This window comes from Cnephaeus nilssonii (genome assembly GCF_951640355.1).
Source record: "Cnephaeus nilssonii genome assembly, chromosome: 1".
NCBI classification, from domain to species: Eukaryota; Metazoa; Chordata; class Mammalia; order Chiroptera; family Vespertilionidae; genus Cnephaeus; species Cnephaeus nilssonii.
Window position 1 is genome coordinate 17,017,007 of NC_137072.1, and position 22,455 is coordinate 17,039,461.

The following is a 22,455-nucleotide window of genomic DNA, read 5'->3' on the forward strand; positions in this document are numbered from 1 at the left end:
AAAAAGAAAATAGGATCCATAAAATAAAATGAAGGCATGACTGAAACGCAGGATGGTCCAGTAAAGAAAATTTGTATTGCTTAGTTGACGGTTTTTACTAATGTCTTGATAGAGGGTGGGCTTGTTCTGTAATACATGAGGGTCTATATGCTGTTCCAGTAGACTATATATCAGAATAGGTAGGGAAGTAAAACAAATATTGTATAAAGTCAGGTACATGCTGTCATACAATGTTTGTTGAGAAAACAAACAGTAGAACTGATATAAATACTGGGGTGTGATAAAGCACACATTCTTATAAAAAAATACTGTACAAGGGTAGCTATTCTAATATAATAAAAGTGACCATGAACGAAGAGCAACTTGTAAATTTAAATCTTGCTATTGCATAGTCACTGTTTCTTACAGCTTGTCTTCCTTCTTTACCCATGATTCCTATGCCAACATGTGCTTCTTGTATCATGCTTACATCATTAGCACCATCACCAACAGCCAATGTTATAGGTTTCTCAGGTGAGATTTTCATCAGTCTTATTACCTTAGCTTTCTGCAGTGGTGCCATACGACAGCATAATACAGCTGAGCAATTTCTGCAAACATCATAGTTTTTCATGCTCCCTGAGTGCAAGAGATAGACTGGTCCCATCCACCACCAGCCCATGCTAAATCACATGATCCTCTGTAATTCTTCTGGCAAGCTGCCTCAATTGTTCAGCACATTTGCTGTCTGATTTCTGGTTTATAAGTTCAAGGATATTCATGGTTCTGTGAAAATGTCCACATGATAAACACACTAACAGCAGTTTCATGTTTATCTCCAGGAAGTACCCACACTTGGATACCAGCCATTCTCAATGCTTCAATAGTTTCACGAACTTTATCTTGTAGTCTGTCTTCTATTGCTGTAGCTCCAAGTAATATTAGGTCTTTCTCTATGAATTGGAAGGCATTTGCCAATTTCTCTTCCCGTTGCCGCAAGGCAGTCCTGGCTTCAAATAAGCATCTATTACCTCATATTCTTTAGATGTCAACTGTCTATAGGCCATGCACAGAGTTCTTAGCCCTTTCAAAGCAAATTCATCTACATGAATTCTTGTTTTTTTCTATTTCTCCACCTATGCATGTAGGGAGAATTGATGATTCAGCTCCTTTAGCAAATAAAAACTTCTCACCTGAAGGTGCCTGAACAATTACACTCATTCTCCTACAATCTGAATCAAATTCCAGAATATGAAGCAGTCTGTACCATTCCAGTTTTCCAAATATTAACTTCCATAGTTTCTTCAGAATTACCAATAAATACAATGCCAATTCTTGCAGCAGCTTCCACTAAAGCCTTTTCATCTGGTGAAGATGCATAGTACTCCAACTGGGAGGATGCAAGGCTGGCTTGTCAGGGACCATCCCCGATGCCATCAGTCTGAACATTACTAATCTGTACAGTGTGACAGAGACTGACTGCTTTAAACAAGAGATCGTGTTCTTTAATTAGTTCAGTTTCATTTTCAGGACTGGTTCTAAAAGAAGAACTGGATGTAAGATGGGGTAAGTTGTTAACCTTTTGCACTCGGATGTCGAGTATGACTCGACACAGTTAGCATTAGAATAAAGGAATCGAGAAAAAAGCAAGCGAGTGCAAAGGGTTAAGATGGGAAAAACTAAGATAACTTACGTTTTCATCTGAAGAGTATGGTGTTGGTCCTTCAGATACAAGTCTACCATTGATTTCTTGGTATTTTATGCCATTAATTGAACATTCCCGAAACTACATCTCGTTTTCTGTCAGTGTGCCAGTTTTATCTGTAAACACATACTCCACCTGTCGAAGCTCTTCATTCAGATCAGAAGTATGGACTTCAGCTTTCTGATCTGATTCTTCATGATAGAGATCAAGATCCCAACCAACAAAAAATGATCCAAGAAATTGCTGCATTCCGACTGTCACATATAGTGAAATTGGAATGATGAAATTGTAGAGTACCAAAAAGTCAAGGAAGTCTGAAATAAATCTCAGAATCTTACTATTATTTCTCTGATGCTCTGTTTTTTGGTTATACCAAGGTTCATCCCATTTTTCTTCAGTTTGCCATGTGTAATTCAAGATAGTATTGATGATGGCTTCAGAAATAAGGATTATTAGATAAATTATCAAAATGTATTCATTGACTTTTCTACTGCAGATCGCTTCTGTGACTTGCTTTTATAATTAAACGCCATCTTTGTTTCCATTCCAGTATATACAGCAACACCAAAAATTTCTTTTGTGTTTTTCAATCTGGCTCCATGAAGCAAGAGACTCTCTGGGGCCAGAGGTCTTACAATTTCTTCCATTTGTTGGGTTATTATCATTCATCCCATGAATCTGTACAAGTCTGCTTCTGGTTGCTGACATTCTATCACAGCTACAAGAGTGTCCAAATTAGCAACTGTTTGTAATACTGCTGTTTCAGGATCTGCCACATGAGTCTTTAGGTTAGTTTCTCATCCAAACTAGCAGTTATAATGTGACAAGAACCATCAGGTCGCTCTGAGGACAGAAGCACCAAATCTGCAGGGAAAATTTCATCTTTGGCTATTCGAACAATATCACCCACCCGGATGTTTTTTTATCTCATTTTTACAAGGCTACCACTTCGAACAACAAAAACAGGAGCTCCATTTACTTCATTATCTGAGTTATGTCCTAACCAATCTTCATACCCCTGCTTTATGGCCGTTACTGTTATCACAAAGAATAATGGAAGTCCACTGGTAATTGGACTGGTAGGTGCATCAATCATAAGCTGAACCAAAAATATAATAAGAAAATAAAAATTTGCCACTCTTCTGAATTGTTCAAATAAATTCTTTGGAACAAAATTCCACACAGTGTACTTAGATGAAACGATCCGGTTATCTATAAATTTCTGAGGTGTGTAAAGGCCATTCTGAGGAAACCTGTTGGCTATGTAAATAGTTCTTGTGTCACTTTAATGTGGTGGGTCAAAACCCAGCTGCTGCCGGACCCAGTGCCACATGCCCCTCGACGTCACTGTCCTGGTCCCACAGGACGCGGGGGCAGAGGGGCTGCAGGTGGAGGCCCACGAGCCGGAGGAGGAAGTGTGAGAGCCCCTCTGGCTAAAGTTGCGCTCGCTGCTCCTGCCGCCACCACCTCAATCCCTGCGCGGGGCCCCAAGGTCTCACCGGCGCTGCCCGATGCCACCCCCACCCAGCGCTGCTGAGCCGGGTGCCTCTCCGCAACCACCTTCATTATTATTTTTTTTAAATTTCTTTATTGATTAAGGTATCACATATTTGTCCTCATCCCCCCATTCCCATCCCACACCCCTCCCCACATATGCTCCCACCCCCCTGTTGTCCTCAACCGCTGGTTAGGCTCAAGTGCTTGCACACAAGTCCTTTGGTTGATCTCTCCCCTTTACCCCCACCCTTCCCTACCCTCCCTCTGAGGCCCGACAGTCTGATCCATGCCTCCTTGTTTCTGGGGACCTTTGTCACCCAAAGCACTGCCACAACCCCACCCCCACCCTGCTTGTCCCCCCCCCCCCCCCCCACACACACACCCCACAAGTTTATTTAGGCTAGATGTTAGAAACTTATTATTCCAGTTTCTCCATTTATTATAACTTCTGAGAAATGGTATAAAGATTAATGAGATCATTCATTGATTCATTCAATAAAAATTTACTGAGTGTCTATTATGTAGTAGTCACTATTCTGGACATTGAGCAAAGTGACAAAAATCACTGACCTAATGAAGCTTATATTCTAATGTAAGGCTACAGGTAATAACAAATAAATCAGTAAAGTATACTGTATGTCAGGTAGTGATAAGTGTCATGAAGAAAAATAAAACAGAGAAGGGAGATGAGACATGTTGGAAGGAGGGAAAGCTTAGAAGCAGGAGTGGCCGAGGAAGGCTTTGCTGAAATTTGAGCAAAGACCTAAACAAAGAACAATTGTAAGCTATGTGGGTAACTTCTGTGCAGAGATAACAGCAAGTGCTAAGACCCAGGGTGGGAGGGAGCCTGCTGCTGGCAAATGTGTGTGGCCCAGTATGACTACACCTTACAGGTAAAACTAAATTAATTTTCTCTGGATGTTGCATTAAGTCTTCAGACCTTTAAGGTGTTAAAGAAGTTACAGTTCTAGTATACTCAAGTTGCAAATGTGGAAAGAATCTAGAAAAGGTAAGGATTTTTATAATGCTCCTTGTAATACTACCTTATAGGCATAATAATATCTAACCAAGAGATTTACTTTAATATCTAACCAAGAGATTTACTTCTCCAGGCTTAATGAAATAGAGGGTAGATTTACAAAGTTGAGCTCCCAGGTATCTGATGATTTATCCAAGGTCCCATAAGTCAATATGATTTAGAAAGGAACTCAACGTGAACAAATCAGCAATTACTAACAAATACTAAGAATCAGAATAAATGCAACTATAAGTAAATTTTTTTTCGATGTAACAAATGCTCTGGAAAGGCAAATGAAGATTCCCAAAGACACCTGCTTACAACTAAGTAGTAACTGGCAATCTACACTAATAAAAGAGAAACATGCAAAGTGACCGTCACTTTGCGACGCCCACAAGCCAATCAGGAGTGAGCATGCAAATTAACCCCCCCAAAAAAAGATGGTGGCGGCCCTGCCCCCCAGCCTCTCCAGGCCTCTGGACAGCACGCATGCAAGCGCGGAGTGGCCGGGCGGGGTGGGATGCCGGCCTTGAGGGGAAGGGCGGGGGGGCGGAGGGAGCTACAGGAGCGGTGCTTTGGCTGCAGCGAAGACTGAAGGCTCTGGCTGGAGCGAAGACAGAAGGCAGCGGCCAGAGTGAAGGCCTGGGTCCCAGGTGCCAGAGGAAAACCGGTGCCGGCACCCAGGTGAAGGAAGGCCTATTGCACGAATCTTTGTGCAACGGGCCTCTAGTCTATATATATAAAAGCCTAAGCAACCATTACGATAGAATGACCGGTCACTATGACGCACACTGACCACCAAGGGGTAGATGGCTCAACACAGGAGCTGCTCCCAGCCCACAGGCCCCAATCACCAATGGAGCCTGCCTACCAAGCTCCTGGTCCCTCTCCCCGGCCAGCAGTCCCTGATCACCTGGTCAGGCTGGGCCACCAGGCTGGGATGGGGAACTGGGGTGGGTGGAAGCAGACATGGCCCCTTTCCTAGTGGGGCTGAGGGCCAGCTCTCTCCTCGGGGCCAGCGGCCAACCTCCCGGGTCCCTCCCTCTGTCCCTCCCCTAGCCAACAGGCCCCGATCAACCTGCCGCCCGCCTGCTGCGGTGGTAGTTGGCCCTTACCCCCAGTCGGCAGGCTGATCGCCCAATTGGGGCCTGCAGGCCAACCTTCCAGTCCCTCCCCCCAGCCAGCAGGTCCCGATCACCTGATCGGGGCCTGGCCCTGGGCTGGGACGGGGAACCAGGAGTGTGTGGCAGCAGAAGCAGGAGATGAGGGAAGGAGGAGGGGGGAGGCAGGTAGATGGGGAGGCGGGGAATCTGACCGGCCCTGATTGCCAGCCAGGCCTAGGGACGCCACCCATGCAAGAATTTCATGCACTGGGCCTCTAGCACTTATCCTATCTAATAATAGACAAATATGCAAATTGACCATACCTCTGACACACCCACAAGCCATGCCCACAAACCACGCCCACTATCCAATCAGAGCAAGTATGCAAATTAACCCAAACCAAGATGGCTACAGCCACAGAGAGCAAGGTTTCCTAGGTAACAGAGGAAGCCAAGCTTTCCATAGCCGTTGCAGGCCTAAGCCTCCACTCAAGCTACAAAGTTTCAATTATAGAAGGTAAACAAATTCAAACAAATGGCGGCAGAATGGAGCTTGAGAGAGCAGGACAGGGTTGCCGCCGGCAACAGGGGAAGCAAAGCTTTCCGGACACCCTGGCAGGGCCCACCCGCTTAAAGCAACAAAGTTTCAATTATAACCCCAACACAAATGGCTGCCGGCCTGCAGGGAGCCTCAGGCTACAAAGTTTCAATTGTAGAAGGAAAATAAATTCTAGATACCAGGGCCTCCGCTTGCGTTGCCAGGGGGCGTGGCCCGCCTGCAAACCACCACAGGCCCCTCGCTGAGGCCGCCCCACACCCCAAGGGAACCCCACCCTGATCCGGGACGCCCTTCAGGGCAAACCAGCTGGCCCCCACCCCTGTACCAGGCCTCTATCCTATCTAATAAAAGAGTAATATGCAGATTGATCATCACTGCAACACACAATATAGCTGCCCCCATGTGGTCAAAGATCCTGCCCCCATGTGGACACAAGATGGCCACCACAAGATGGCCAACAGGAGAGGGCAGTTGGGAGGCACCCTGCCTGCAAGGGAGGGCAGTTGAGAGGGACCAAGCCTGCAAGGGAGGGCAGTTGGAGGTGATCAACCCTGCAGGAGAGGGCAGTTAGGGGTGACCAGGCCGGCAGAGGAGGGAAGTTGGGGGCAAACAGGCTGGCAGGGGAGTGGTTAGGGGGTGATCAGGCTGGCAGGCAGAAGCGGTTAGGGGCAATCAGGAAGGCACGCAGGCAAGTAGTTGGGAGCCAGCAGTCCTGGATTGTGAGAGGGATGTCCGACTGCCCGTGTGGGATCGGGCCTAAACGGGCAGTCGGACATCCCTCAAGGGGTCCCATATTGGAGAGGGTACAGGCTGGGCTGAGGGACAACCCCTCTTCGTGCACGAATTTCGTGCACTGGGCCTCTAGTATATAATAAGCACGATGATTTTTTGCTTTAATGATATTTATCCATATATATTGTTAAAGAAAAAAAATTCAATGATACTTGTCAAAGAGAGAGAAACACTGATTTGTTGTTCTATTTATTTATGCATTTATTGGTTACTTCTTATATATGCCCCTGACCAGAGATTGAACCCCAACTTTGGCATATTAGGACAATGCTCTAATCAACTGAGCTAACTGGCCAGGGGTAAAATTTTATTTTTAATATACTTAAAAGAATAAAATATCCAGAGAATCGCCCTGGCTGGGCTATTTATGCAAATTTTCATTCATACAAATGAATTATGCAAAATTTAAGGGGGAAAGTCCTTAATGTGTCAGAATCTTTTTTTAAAAGACAAGGACTCCACCCAGCCAGTGTAGTACAGTTGATTATCAGACCATGCACCAAGAGGTTGCCAGTTTGATTCCTGGTCAGGGCATATGCCCAGGTTGTGGGCTCAATCCTCAGTAGGGGGCATGCAGGAGGCAGCTGATCAATGATTCTCAGCATTGATGCTTCTATCTCTCTCACTCTCCCTTTCTCTCTCAAATCAATATAAATGTTTTAAAAAGAAATACAATTAAAATTTGAAATAATAATAAATTATCCATGAGTTAAATACTAAGAGCAGACCTGTTAAGTAAGTCCAAATGACTACCCTTAATGTATTACTTTTTTTTAAAATATATTTTATTGATTTTTTACAGAGAGGAAAGGAGAGGGACAGAGAGCTAGAAACATCGATGAGAGAGAAACATCGACCAGCTGCCTCCTGCACACCCCCTACCGGGGATGTGCCCGCAACCAATGTACATGCCCTTGACCGGAATCGAACCCGGGACCCTTCAGTCCACAGACCGACGCTCTATCCACTGAGCCAAACCGGTTTTGGCAATGTATTACTTTTTGTGACTATTTTTCTGTATCAAGTCTTCCCAGATTCATAAAGTTGCTGTCATATAGTTTCTTTGGAAATACTGAGCTTTGAGTAGAGGTAGTCATTAAAAACTGGGTAGGGGCAGCCTCCTTGGGGCACACCCATTTGAATCTCCTTTTCCAGTGAATTTTATTTCTTTTCCTGTTTTGTTAATCCTCACCAGAGGATATTTTTTCCATTGATTTTTAGGGAGAGTTGAAGGGAGGGTAGGAGGGGGAGAGAGATAGAAACATCAAGGAAAAAGAAACATCACACCAATCAATGTGTCTCTCTCACATCGATGTTTCTCTCTGTCTTTTCCTCTCTCACTCTCTCTAAAAAGATCAATGGAAATATATCCTCGGGTAAGGATTAACAACTACAACAACAAAAAGAATCAGTAACTTAACATATCTCTACAGCATTTTTTTAAAAAGATTTTATTATTTTATTGATTTTTAGAGAGGAAAGGAGAGGGAGAGAGAGCAAAACATCAATGTTAGAATGGAACATTGATGGGCTGCTTCCTTCACACCCCCTGCCAGGGATCAGGAATTGAGCCCACAACCCAGGTAAGTCCCCTGACTAGAAATAGAACCGTGACCTCCTGGTTCATAGGTCAATGCTCAACGACTAAGCCACACCAGTCAGGGCTCTACAGCATTTTTAAAAGAGGTCAAGATAAGAGGACAATGCTTACTACAAAAGAATGACTCTTTAATCATGAACTCTAGGGCATTAGGTATGATCTATTTATTAGTTACTTAAATTAAACTATTTTTAAAGTTCTTATTCTTCTACCACCAAGCAACCTATCCTTCCTCCAAAATGGTACTGCTAATTTTACACTAAAATTTTACTATTATTTTAACTGGCATTTAGCTTTTGGGTCAGTTTGAAGTAATATTTTCAAAAGTAGGTCCTATTTATTTATTTTTTAATCATTAAAATACATTAATTTCTGTAAATCTGATCAATATAGATTATAGTTTCAAAAGATCAACAAGTAGAAGATAAATTTGGAAGCTTACCTGCGAAGCTGTTAGTGTTTCCAGTTTATGAAGTCTCTGAAGGACATTCTGCATGTCCTCCTGCAGCCGCATGAGCACAAGAGCAATCTGCTCATTGAGGCTGCCTCTTGTTCCTCTATCTGAACCCCAGCGTTCCCCATCACCTCCACTTCCCATTTGCCGACCCTTGGATCCTTCGCTCAAATGTTGCATCCTATGTCCTATTTTAAGAGAGCAAAGAAGTTAGTTGTAAGTTATTCCTATAAAAGTAGAAATGGTGTGTTTCATTTATTTTCCTATTATTTCTTTAAGATCTAACTCTCCTAAGTGGAGTGGAGCAATCAGGAACTACACAAAATAAATTACTGGGGTCAAAGAATAGATATGTACACTTCTACATACATTGATATATTCTTAGAGTTTTTATTTAAGGTTTTATAATGTACTTAATATACTAGCACATGACTAAATGCATATAATTCACAAATGATATATACATATTCAGGGTGGATTCTCAAAAATTCTTTACTAAAAGTAACAAGATTGAAAATATTTGAAGACTTCCTTTAGAGTATTAAAAACTGTATTAAATAACTCTATTTTCCTTTCTGGTCACTGTAAGTCTCTCAAGTGATTTAAAATGCTTTTCTTGGTCATCGCTGGTTTGGCTCAGTGGATAGAGCATCGTCCTGCGGACTAAAGCACTCTGGGTTCAATTCCAGTCAAGGGCACATGCCCAGGGTTGCATGCTTGATCCCCAATAGGGGGCATGCAAGAGGCAGCCAATCAGTGATTCTCATTGATGTTTCCATCTCTCTCTACCTCTCCCTCCTCTCTGAAATAAATAATAATAATAAATAAATAAATAAATAAATAAATAAAATAAAATAAATACAAAATGTTTTTAAAATAATAAAATAAAAATAAAATGTTTTTATTATAAATTCCATTATATTTATATAAATATTAAAATTTCATTACTTTAAAAATGTTATTATATATCATTTATTGTTTTTTTCTTGCATATATTTACAGAATTGGCATTACCCCTTATACATGATTTTGTATCCTACTTTAAAAAAATATTATAAATATTTATCATCATTGAACTTTATTCCAGAAACACTGAAATGGCTGCATAAATTCCCTAGTAAGACATGAAGTAATTTATTCAATCTTACTATTCACTTTTGGATAGTTAGGATCAATTCCAATTTTTGCTATTACAAATAACATTGAAATAAATGTCTTTGTATATAAATTCTTATCTAGATTTCTACTGTGTTTTTTTTTAGGACAGAAAGATTGGAAGAATTACTGGGTCAAGGGTTAACAGCTCTGTGGAGTTTCCTCACAAGTGTTGCCAAGCTATTTTTTAGAAAGGCTGAGACAGTTCTGTACTGCAATATATAAAAGGTACCACCATGCTACCCTACCTTTGCAGAAATGAAATACTTTAAGTTTTTACATTTGCTAATATAATGGGTAAGTTTTACTTGTTTTGTTTTCCACAATAAACCGGAAACTACCTACCTCATTGCCCTTCAGCATCCTGGAACCCTAAAGCAGTAGTATTCACAAAACCATGTCTTAATTTGTTTTATGTACATTTTTTTCAACCAAACTCACAGATAATCCTTTAACGTATTATGACCTCATAAAATTAAACAGGGATTTTCCTTTTATTTTAGGTGTACAACATAATGATTTGATATTTGTATATACTGTGAAATGATCACCACAATAAGTCTAGATAACATCCGTCACCATACGTAGTTACAGATGTTTTCTTGTGATAAGATCTTTTAAGATCTATTCTCTTAGTAATTTTCAAATATATAATACAGAATCATTTAACTATAGTCATGTTGTATATTACACCTCCATGACTTATTTATTTTATAACTAAAAGTTTGTACCTTTCAACCACCTTCCCCATTTTGCCCTCTTTCCGCCTCTGGGAACCACCAATCTGCAGCTGTTCTCTGTATTTATGAACTTGTTTTTGTTTGTTGGTTTTTTAGATTCCACATAAGTGAGATAATAAGCATCTGTCTTTCCATTAATTCTCTTTTGTGACAATACCTATTCATTCCTTACTATGAACAATTATAAATTATTTACTTTTCTTCCCCATTCAACTCTATTACCTCATCACATTACTATTCTTAATGCTTACTATTATATTGTTAAACTAGAGGCCCGGTGCACGAAATTCGTGCACGGGTGTGTGTGTCCCTCAGCCCAGCCTGCACCCTCTCCAATCTGGGACCCCTTGAGGGATGTCCGACTGCCCGTCTAGGCCCGATCCCAGTAGGATCGGGCCTAGACGGGCAGTCGGACATCCTTCTCACAATCCAGGACTGTTGGCTCCCAACTGCTCGCCTGCCTGCCTTCCTGATTGCCCCTAACCGCTTCTGCCTGCCGGCCTGATCACCCCCTAACCACTCCCCTGCCAGCCTGATTGATGCCTAACTGCTCCCCTGCCAGCCTGTTTGCCCCTAACTGCCCTCCCCTGCAGGCCTGCTCACCCCTAACTGCCCTCCCCTGTAGGCCTGGTTGCCCCCAACTTCCCTCCTCTGCCAGCCTGGTCACCCCTAACTGCCCTCCCCTGCAGGCCTGGTTCCTCCCAACTGTCCTCCCCTCCCGGCCATCTTGTGGCGGTCATCTTGTGTCCACATGGGGGCAGCCATCTTGTGTGTTGGAGTGATGGTCAATTTGCATACTACTCTTTTATTAGCTAGGATATTCTTTTATCTCTGTTGTAATGTTTTATGTATCTGAACTGTCAATGTTAAATAATATCTTTTAACTTAAGTAAAGAAATGTAAAAAAGACCAAGAATTTTAATTTTTATCAAAAGTAAGTAAAATAAGCATCAGCACAGTTGGAGGAACTGCTAAGTGATTACTCAGGGAGTGAAAAGTTGGCTGCCTCAAAAAACTGCATAAAAAATATAAATATAAAAATGCCCTCTCCCCATATTTTTAGAGAATACACCACTATGCCTTGTGGAATAAAAGGAGAGAACTAGAAATTTTAAAAAGTGGTCAGATGTTATGTACAGATAACTTTTAACATTCCCTTTGTAAATTGATAGTTGTAATGTTTTTCCAATCTAAAACCTACCATTTTGCTATTTAGGTTATAAAGTCAGCAAAAAAAAAAAAAAAAAGAAGAAAGAAAGAAAAGAGAGAGAAAGAATACACACCTCTCCCTCTTCTGACATTAGAGAATTCCTCATTTTCTCCACCCCGTTTCTCAGGGTGTGGCGCACCACTGTTACTTCTGCCATCTTCTCCTCCATGCTTTACTTCACCTTTTCCTTCGACTGGTGCCACCTGCATCTCCCCAATGTTGCCATTTCCAGGAGAAATTTGAACATCTTCAGGAAAACCAGAATTTTCCAAGGGCTTATTGGGATCACCACCCAAGTAATATCGATATGGTCCATTGTTTGATGTAAAGATATCTAAAGACTATAAATTTAAAACAAGACAATTAAAAGCTACAAACCTAAATTATACACCACAAAGTTTTCTTGTTAATAGATTACTGTTTTTATGAAATATTTTTTCATGTTATTATAAAAGTATTTTTATTTAAAATTCTTCAATTCATATTCTGCCTCCTATATGTAGGGGAAAATGGGATAGAAATGAATCATCCATGAACAAAGAATTGAGAAATTATGGCAATAAACTGTTCTCATGAGTCACTCATTCATCCAAGAAACATTTAAATGTCTACTTTAGCCTAGTTACTATGCTAAACTCTAAGGATAAATATGAAAAAAGAGAATCACTGCAAGAGGCTTCTAGTTTTAGCAAAAGAGAGAATATTATTATAACATAGTTTGATAAGTATAATGAAAAATATATACAAAGGCTGCTATACGAGCTCATACTGGGCTTGGTCAGGACAGCCTTCCTGGAAGAAATGATATGAACTAAAACTTGAAGAACAACATAGGGAAGAGGTGGCCATGTAAAGATGGAGGTAGAGATTGGGGTGATAAAGTCACAAGTCAAGGAGCCCTTGGGGCCAGGAGAGCTGGATGAAGCAAGGAACAGATTGTCCCCTGGAGGCTTCAGAGGAGCACAGCTCTGCTGATAACTTGATTGCAGATTTCTAGCCTCCCTAAAGTTCTAGGACTATGAGATAATAAATTTCTTTTGTTTTGTGTTTAAAAAACAACACACACCCACAAAACTTAAAGAACAGATGAGTAAAAGCCAATTCCAAAGTGTGGTAATGATGACAGCATGTACCAATAACATAGTAGTGGGATAGAGGATGATTTGAGAACTTTTGAGATTACAGAATCTATAGGACTTGAAGACTGAATGTGAGGAGTAAGGGAAAGGAAAAGACTAGATGGTTTTGTGAAACTCACCAAAAGAAATATAGAGGATAAGGAGCTTTAGGGGACAAAAGAGACAATGGTATAGTTATAGATAGGTAAAAAATTGAGATTCCTAAGCAAGATGTCTAATAGGGCAGTTAGAATTCAGAAGAGAAATATAGCTTGGAGATATCCCTTTGAGAGTAATTAGCATGTGATTGATAGTTAAAACCAAGTTAGTAATAATTAGGAATATATGCCTGAAGAACGCCAAATTTAAGAGGTCAACAAGAGGAAGAAAAACTCACAGAGGAAGGTTACAAAGGACCTAAGAAGTATAAAAAGAAGCTCTTAAAAATGGTGTAATGGAAACCAAGGAAGTATTTTCAAAGACAAAGTAGTTAATATTATTTAATGATATTCAAGTGAGATGGAAAATGTAAAGCATCCATTCAAATTAGCAACAAACAAAAAGTTAGCAACAAAGGCATAATGATATATATCTGAAGTGAATCAATATCATGAATGAACACAACCAACAGAAAGCCTGACTATAAAGGGGAGGAGGGAGATAAGACAATATTTACAAGGCATCAGAAGGTTCAGAGAGTCTTTTCTCTTAAAGATGGAAGAAATATAATAGCTTGAGAAAAATAAAGAACCAGAAGAGCAACATTGGTTGGGAATAGTCTGGAAGGTATAAAAAATGAAGGTTCCCAAAGAGGTGAGAGAAAATATGATACATTTTAGAGAAAGTGGCTTGAGGTGGGAAGGTGACAAAGACTGAATGGGTGTAGCTTAGAGTCAGTAAGTCAAAGACATAAGTGTCCAGGCGTGAAGTTGGAGTAACAATCTAAGGGCTTCTATCTTCTCAGTGCAGCAGAAAACAAATTTACTTTATGAAAGCAAGGAAAAAGTGAAATGGGACTAATAAATATTAATCCCCTACCCACATCTCCCATTCTGGTAGAACTCTAGCTCCTTATGCTTTAGGTGCAACTCAAAGTGTGGTCTGCAGACCAGCAGCATCAGCATCAACTGAAAGCTGATTAGAAATGTAAATTTGTGGATCCCATCCCAGATCTATGAAATGAGAAAACCTGCGGTTCAGACCCAAGCATCTGTACTATCACAAGCTCCCCATTAAAATTTGAAAAGTACTGCTTAATAGATGAAAATGTATAAAAGGGGAAAGAAAAAAAATCTAAAATGTTTCTCTCTCTTATTCTCTTATCTTAGAAATCTAACTCACCTGATAAAATTCCAAATGTTGTACTGGTATGCATTGGTATTCTGGTTTGAAATATCAGATATATATATATATATATATTCATTTATTTTTATTTATTTATATATATATAATATTTCATATCTTCAAATATCGATTTGTTTCAGAACAGTACTTCCAAACCATTATCTATTCCATTAAGTGGTTATTCTAGAACATGGTTTGTTTTCAGCTTCTGCAAAATAGTAACTGCTAATAATTTGATCTTTCAAAACCTCAACCTTTGCCCTAGCTGGTTTGGCTCAGTGGATAGAGCGTCAGCCTGCAGACTGAAAGGTCCCGGGTTTGATTCCAGTCAAGGGCACATACCCAGGTTGCAGGCTTGATCCCCAGTAGGTGGCGTGCAGGAGGCAGCCAATCAATGATTCTGTCTCATCATTGGTGTTTCTATCTCTGTCTCCCTCTCCCTTCCTCTCTGAAATCAATAAAAATATATATATTTTAAAAAGAATGAGCTTAGCTCTGACCCGTGTTGCTCAGTGGTTACAGTGTGGGCCTGTGCACCAAAGAGTTGCTGATTCAATTCCCAGTCAAGGGCATGTACCTAGGTTGCAGATTCCATTCCCAGTCCTGGTCAGGGCACATACGGTGGGCACTCAATTGATGTCTCTCACATTGATGTTTCTCTGTCTCTGTCTCTCTTTTCCCTCTTACCTCCCTTCCACTCTCTCTCTCTAAAGATCAATGGGGAAAAAATCCTCAGATTAGGATTAACAAAAACAAATGAACAAACAAACAAAAAAGAATGAGTTTAAATTAAAAAATAGATCAGAAAATTAAAAAATTTAATTATACTAGCAGATTGACTAACACCTCAATGGATAAGAAATAGATGAAGCTTGTGTACAAAATAAATAATGGCTCTTCATGTTATTCTAGAAGTCATAAGAAAGTACAGCAAAAGGAACTCATTATAAAGTGATAACTGAACTACAGAGCAATAATAATGATGGTCTAATTGTACGTAGAATATAAGTGAATTCAATGTTTTTGTGGAAGAAGGAAAAAAAGGAAAGAAAACTATTACAGAAGCAACTTGAGAAAGAAACATTCCACAGACTATAATCTTATTTTTAAACTTTTTATTATGGAAAATTTCAAACATACTAGAGTAGAGTACCAATAAGTCTGTTTTAACAATTATCACTTCAGGGCTACTCTTACTCTTGTTTTATTTTACCTATGACTCCCATGCTCATCCCCAGTGAATTATTCTGAAACAAATCCTAAATATCATATTATCAGGCTACATACTTTATTGCAACATAAATATAATAAATATACAAAATTTTAAAAAATATAACTTACTCTTGTATGTATATTGGGGTAGGAACATGCTTAACTGCTATATTCAAGAGGTAATTATAAATTTTTATAGGTACCTTTTTAAGTGGAAAATAATAAGAAAATGTTCAAATCATAATAGGCAAAAAATAAATGTGATATTAGTTGTTCACAAATAGAACTTGGAAAAACAACTTGATTCTTAAGGACTCCAAAATTGATCATAGAAATTACATGTATTTTTTTAAGTACGCACCTAGGAAATTTGTGGGTGACAACTTATAATTAACCTACTCTTAGTGAGGATGGATGATGTGGTGGGGCTGCATCTTATCTAAGAAGAAGGTTCCCTTCAAGAAGGGACATCTGCATTAGGGTTTAAAGGATGTGAAGGAGTAAACTCTGTGTATGCAGCAATGAATGGTGAATTACATTCCAGCAAAATGAATGCAAAGATGCTGGTGCTGGAAGAAGAAGGGGAAATGGGTTGGCATATTAGAGCAGGGGTGGGGAACCTTTTCCTGCCAAGGGCCACTTGGATATTTATAAAATCATTCGCAGGCCATACAAAATTAGCAACTTAAAGAAAGCCTGCTATATTTGGTCAAATACTTAAATAAGTCACTCCTAATGCCTTGGCAGGGCCAGACCAAATGATTTTGCGGACCTTATTAGAGAAACAGCGGGAAGGCTAGGGTAGGTATGAGCAAAGCCCAAACATGAGAGTGGTGTGAACAGAGGCCAAAAAGATAAGTAGGAGCCAGATCAGGCAGAGTTCCATAAAGGAGTTTAGTCTATCAACTGACTTATAAAAAAAACTAGAGGCCTGGTGTACAGATTCATGCACCAGTGGGGTCCCTTGGCCTGGCCTGCGGGGAATCGGGACAAAACTGGCTCTCCCAACATCCCCCAAGGGGTCCCGGATTGCAAGAGGGCGCAGGCCAGGTCAAAGGACCCCAACAGTGCACAATCAGGGCTAGGGAGGGACCACAGGAGGGCTCCAGGGCATGCCCGGCCCATCTCACCCAGTCCCAGTCAGCGGGACCCCAACAACCAGCTAACCTACCGGTCAGAGCATCTGCCCCCTGGTGGTCAGTGTGCATCATAGCGACTGGTCAAATGGTCAAATGACCGTCAGACACTTAGCATATTAGGCTTTTATTAAACAGGATAGGAGCAAACCTAGAATCTAGTAACCAAATATTTACTGATTAATCTCATCCAGTTCTTTATCACTAACCTTCTCCAAGCAAATCTTTTTAAAAAGAAAAAAGTAGCCATAGCCGGTTTGGCTCAGTAAATACAGCGTCAGCCTGCAGACTAAAGGGTCTCAGGTTCCATTCTGGTCAAGGGCACATGCCCAGGTTGCAGGCTTGATCCCCAGTAGGGGGCATGCAAGAGGCAGCTGATCAATGTTTCTCTCTCATCACTGATGTTTCTATTTATCTCTCTCATTCCCTTTCTCTCTGAAATCAATAAAAATATTTTTTTTTAAAAAAGAAATAAAGAAAAGAAAAAGAAAAAAGTTGTCTGGCCAGAGTGGCTCAGTTGGTTGAGCATTGTCCCAAGCACCAAAAGGTTGCCAGTTCAATTCCTAACCAGGCATATACCAGGGTTTCAGGTTTGATCCTTTGTAGGGGACGAAATGGATTGATATCTCTCTCTCTCTCTCTCTCTCTCTCTCTCTCTCTCTCTCTCTCAAAATCAATAAAAATATTTTTTAAAATGTTTGAGAAAGCTAAGAGGTAAATTTAGATGCATTATAACATTTTTAAAAGGGGAAACACAAGGAGAAAAAGTTAAAATCATTACTTCAGGGAGGCAAAAGAGAAATAATTTTCTATAAGGTACCCTGAACTTTTAGAACAAGGGCAGGGAAATAGTGGTAGAATTCAAAACCACCAAACATAAATACAGCTGTCAAAACCACTAGTCATTAACAGAAAAAGTTGTCAAAGAGGAAAAAACAAAACAAAAGATGTAGTTTTGCCCTGGTCAGGTAGCTCAGTTGGTTGGAACATCGTCCTGATACGCCAAGACTGCAATCCATAGTTAGGGCACATACAAGAATCAACCAATGAATGCATAAATAAGTGGAATAACAAATCAATGTTTTTATCTCTCAAATCAATAAAAAAATTGTTTTAATTCATGTAGTTTTAATAATTTTTTCAAATGTTAGCTTCACATACTGAATCTTAATTAACTAAAATTTGAAAAGAATTTCAATTCAAACTTTCAGTTCAACATATTAAAGTCAATGTGAAGTACAGATTTGTTTCAAAATTATTTAATTTTCTTAAATGTTAATCAATGTTTCAAATATAGAGACTAGCATAAGTTTATTGTCTCCCTACCCATCCTACCTCTCTCAGAATATTTACAAATATTATAAACTATAACAGTTAAATTATTTTGAATAATCAGGAATTGAATATTCTTTCTAACTCACAAAAGAAAATTTAAAATAGAAATGTTTAAACATTTTAGAGGTAAGTTTTCAAAGTGATGAACAGCATGTACATCTGGTATTAACAGAAGTTACACATCAAGCCTGGCTGAGATGGCTCAGTGGTTGAGCATCGACCCATGAATCAGGAGGTCACTGTTTGATTCCTGGTCAGGGCACATGTCTAGGTTGCGGGCTCGATTCCTAGTGTGGGGCGTGCAGAAGGCAGCCGATCTATGATTCTCTCTCATCTTTAATGTTTCTATCTCTCTCTCCCTCTCCCTTCCTTTCTGAAATATATATATATTCAGAATGTGACCTAATGTGAACTTTTATGACTCTCTCCATTTTCACATAAAAGATAAGAAAATGATGAAGAAATCCACAGAGCATAAGAATTTAGAAATCATTGTCACTAATGGCTACGATATATATATCAAAAGAAGTTATGCATCAAATTCTGATATACCACTTTGAAAACTTGCCAATCAAAAAATGTCATTTTTCACTGATAATGGGGTGGTGATGGTCTGGGGCAGAAGGCAGGGTGGTCTGTAGGGGGTTAATGGGGGAAAAGAAGGGACATATGTAATACTTTCAATAATAAAGAATTTTTTAAATGTCATTTTTACCTCTTCTTGGCCAAGTTGTTCCATGGAATCACAGTAAACTTCACTGTCTGAATCACTTGTCAAATGCTGAATTCCTGAGACATCTTCAACATGATCATCACTTATATCTAAAGATGAATAAATGCCCAGATAGAATAATTATTCTCTAACTGAAGAAAAAATGCATTTATCCTCTTTTCAAAATTGATTAGCTCTACATTATTTTCATACTGGGAGACAAATTTGATTTACCAAGCCACACTTCTTTTTCTTTTAACTTATCAAAACATTAAGTTTAGTTGATAATTTTTACATGAAAAGATATCAAAGTATTTTATCATGGAATTATACAAAGATACTGCCCAGATCAAACCTTATAGAACTCAGTAACCTTATAAGAGAAAACTAAATAGCAGCTAGGAAGCCTAAAGTTAGATGACTATTGTCAAGTTTGATTGTACCATTTAGAAATTATATTTCTTGGTTACTTGGCTGAATTGCAATAATGTTAATAATTCACCATATATATATTATAGGCTCATCCCTAAAATATGAAAAGAGTATAGCTTACCTTGCTGATTGGAGGATAAAGGTATCCTATAATCAGAGTTTTAAGTTAAAAGAAACATCAGGAATAAGAGTAAAAACTTCAAAATTTGCCCTGGTCAGTGTGGCTTGGTTGGAGCATCATCCCGTACACCAAGAGGCTGTGGGTTTGATTCCTGGTCAGGGCACATACCCAGGTTGTGGGTTCAATACCAGATTGGGGAGTGTACAGGATGCAACCGTTCCATGTTACTCTCTCACATCAATGTGCCTCTCTTTCTCTCTTTCTCTCTCTCTCTCCCTCTCTCTCAAATCAATTGAAAAAAATTTCAAAATTATATTTTAAAATGCTATATAAAAACAAATTAAAAATCTCAATGAAAAACATAAAAACCCTGGCCCTAATTCACTGTCTTTCAAAGATATAAACCCTTATAATATAAATAAACCCTTTTATACTATTGAATAAGAGATTTTAAATTCTAAATTGCTCCTAATATCCTGAAATTATTAAAAGAATACCTTATTCATAGGAAACAGACTCAACAATATGGGAAATACCTTGGTGAATGCAGACAGCAGGTTTTCCAGTTTGCTCCAAGTTTTGATCTACAGGTTTTACTTCTTCAGTGCTTCTGCCACTCAGGGAAGAACTGGCATGGATATCATTCTGTACATCCTGAACAAAGCTGTCTTTATCGTAGCCATTAGTGACAATGATTTCTAAATTCTTATGCTCTGTGGATTTCTTCAACATTTTCTTATCTTTTATGTGAAAATGGAGAGATTCATAAAAGTTCACATTAGGTCAACTTCTGTGTACCCTGTTCTGATATCAACCTACCCATAATCCCTTTGAAGGGTTTCCTACTAGGAGCAGAGAGATGGGGTGCTCCTAGAAAAGGGGTGTTTTATATGCTGAGAACTCACACAAACTGTATTGGTTTCAAAACTGTTTCAGTTCACTGTGAATTTCCCAGAACCTCCTTTGAGAGATAATCTCTCAAGGTTTTCACACACTCTCTCAGGATGAGCAAAATGTTCTATGAGACCTAGCAGTAGAAAGGGGTACATATAGCAAATAAAGAGATCCTTCAAAGAAAGTATTACTTGTCTTATCTTAATGGAACCAGAAGGCAAACTTAAACCAGGCAGTTTGTTTTAGTGTCTTTCTGTCTCCTTTCTAAAACAGTCTTCCTAATAAGGACCCTCCAATTCAGGGCCCCATGATTCCAATCTTCCTTCTTTGTCAAAACTTCTACCTGGGCCTAGCCATGTGGCTCAGTTGGTTGGAAAGTCAGCCTGTGCACTGAAAGGTTACCAGTTCAATTCCTGGTCAGAGCATATACCTAGATTGTGGGATCAATACCTGGCAAGTATAGGAGGCAACTGATCGATGTTTTTCTCATACATCAATGTTCCTCTCTCTCTTCTCTCTCCCTCCCCCTCTTTTGAAAAAAAAAAAATCAGTAAAAAACCATATCCTTGGGTTAAAAAACAAACAAAAAACCTTCTGCTTGAATCCTATCCTCTTGATTCCACTCTATTCTTGACAAGATATTCAGAGTATGGTTGTCTCCTCTCCTTGATAACATATGCATATTCATATTGGAAACAATACACTACAGGAATCTATACCAATAAAAGGGTAATATGCTGCCCTGATCCATTTGGCTCAGTGGATATAGCGTCAGTCTTCGGACTCAAGGGTCCCAGGTTCGATTTCGGTCAAGGGCGTGTGCCTTGGTTGCGGGCACATCCCCAGTGGGAGGTGTGCAGGAGGCAGCTGATCGATGTTTCTCTCTCATCGATATTTCTGGCTCTCTCCCTCTCCTTTCCTCTCTGTAAAAAATCAATGGAATATATATATTTTTTAAAAAAGGGTAATATGCTAATTAGACCGGGAGACATTCTGGGAGACCTTGCAGACGTCCTTCTGGGCAAAGCCATGGTGGCGAGGCCAAGGCAGAGGCGGTTAAGGGCCATCAGGCCAGGAAGAGAGGGCAGTTGGGGCTGATCAGGCTGGCGAGCGGGGGGGGGGGGGGCAGTTGGGGGGCAAGCAGGCCAGCAGGGGGGGCCAGTTGGGGGTGAGCAGGCCAGCGGGGGGGGGGGGCAGTTGGGGGTGAGCAGGCCAGTGTGGGGGGGCAGTTGGGGTCAATCAGGCCGGCAGGGGTGGGCAGTTGGGGGCGATCAGTCCGGCAGGGGGGCAGTTGGGGGCAAGCAGACTGGTGGGGGGCATATGGGGGCAATCAGGCCAGCAAGGGGGGACAGTTGGGGGCAAGAAGCCGGCTGGAGGGGGCAGTTGGGGGCGAGCAGGCCAGCAGGCAGAGTGGTTAGGGCCGATCAGGCAGGCAGGCAGGTGATTGGTTAGGAGCCAGCGGTCCCAGATTGCAAGAGGGATATCCGACTGAACTGGCAGTCGGACATCCCCCAAGGGGTCCCAGATTGGAGAGGGTGCAGGCCGGGCTGAGGGAAACCCCCTCCCTCGTGCATGAATTTCATGCACCAGGCCACTAGTATATTTCTAATGCAGCATTTCAGGTATCACATTGGGAAGAGTGGCCTATTCTTGTTAGCCTTCAATGGACATCTATTCCATCTATGCATAAGGCTGGCTGTTTCTATAGCCCTTTTGGAACACAAAAACCTGGTTATAGGGTCAACAACCCACATCCCACCACTTCCTACAATGCCAAATCAGCCCAAGCCTCTCCATATCCTTTTATCTTATTTAATGTAAAATTATTATCCCACCATCCAAAGATTACCATTATCACTTTGTTCTGCTCCTTTTACTTCTTCTTGGGCCTCTTCTTCCTCAGACTCAGCTCCACTATCATTGCTTTCAGCTTTACCATTAACAGTTTTGGCATTTGGAGGAGAAGTTAGAACATTACCAAGATCTAAAATACAAAAATGACCATTTAATCTCTAATCATTTAACATGCAATAATGCTGTGATCCTATATAATAAAAGGCTAATATGCAAATCGACTGAACAGAGGAACAACCGGTAGCTATGACGCACACTGACTACCAGGGGGCAGACGCTCAACGCAGCAGCTGCCCTCTGGTGGTCAGTGCACTCCCACAGCGGGAGCACTGCTCAGCCAGAAGCCAGGCTCAGGGCTGGCGAGCGCAGCAGTAGTGGCAGGAGCCTCTCCTGCCTCCATGGCAGTGCTAAGGACTCCTTGGGGGTCCCGGACTGTGAAAGGGTGCAGGCTGGGCTGAGGGATCCTCTCCCCTTGTGCACAAATG

At 40.6% G+C, this 22,455-nt stretch overlaps 1 protein-coding gene and 1 pseudogene across 9 annotated transcripts in view; both read right to left on the reverse strand.

Moving 5' to 3' along the window:
* ACBD5 (acyl-CoA binding domain containing 5) overlaps positions 1-22,455 on the reverse strand; it is a gene marked incomplete at its 3' end in the record, with an annotated part of 68,479 nt that overhangs the window by 16,666 nt on the left and 29,358 nt on the right. For all 8 annotated transcript variants that reach the window (XM_079773003.1, XM_079773002.1, XM_079773000.1 and 5 more), the window contains 5 exons: positions 21,966-22,100; positions 19,759-19,962; positions 18,673-18,779; positions 11,886-12,153; positions 8,696-8,895 (listed from right to left, as the gene is read on the reverse strand). In XM_079773003.1, the coding sequence (XP_079629129.1) occupies positions 8,696-8,895; positions 11,886-12,153; positions 18,673-18,779; positions 19,759-19,962; positions 21,966-22,100 (914 nt within the window). The remainder of the gene's footprint in view (positions 1-8,695; positions 8,896-11,885; positions 12,154-18,672; positions 18,780-19,758; positions 19,963-21,965; positions 22,101-22,455) is intronic.
* Positions 11-3,173, reverse strand: LOC307100649 (phospholipid-transporting ATPase IF-like; annotated as a pseudogene). Its single transcript has one exon. The product of its transcript is annotated as a phospholipid-transporting ATPase IF-like (transcript).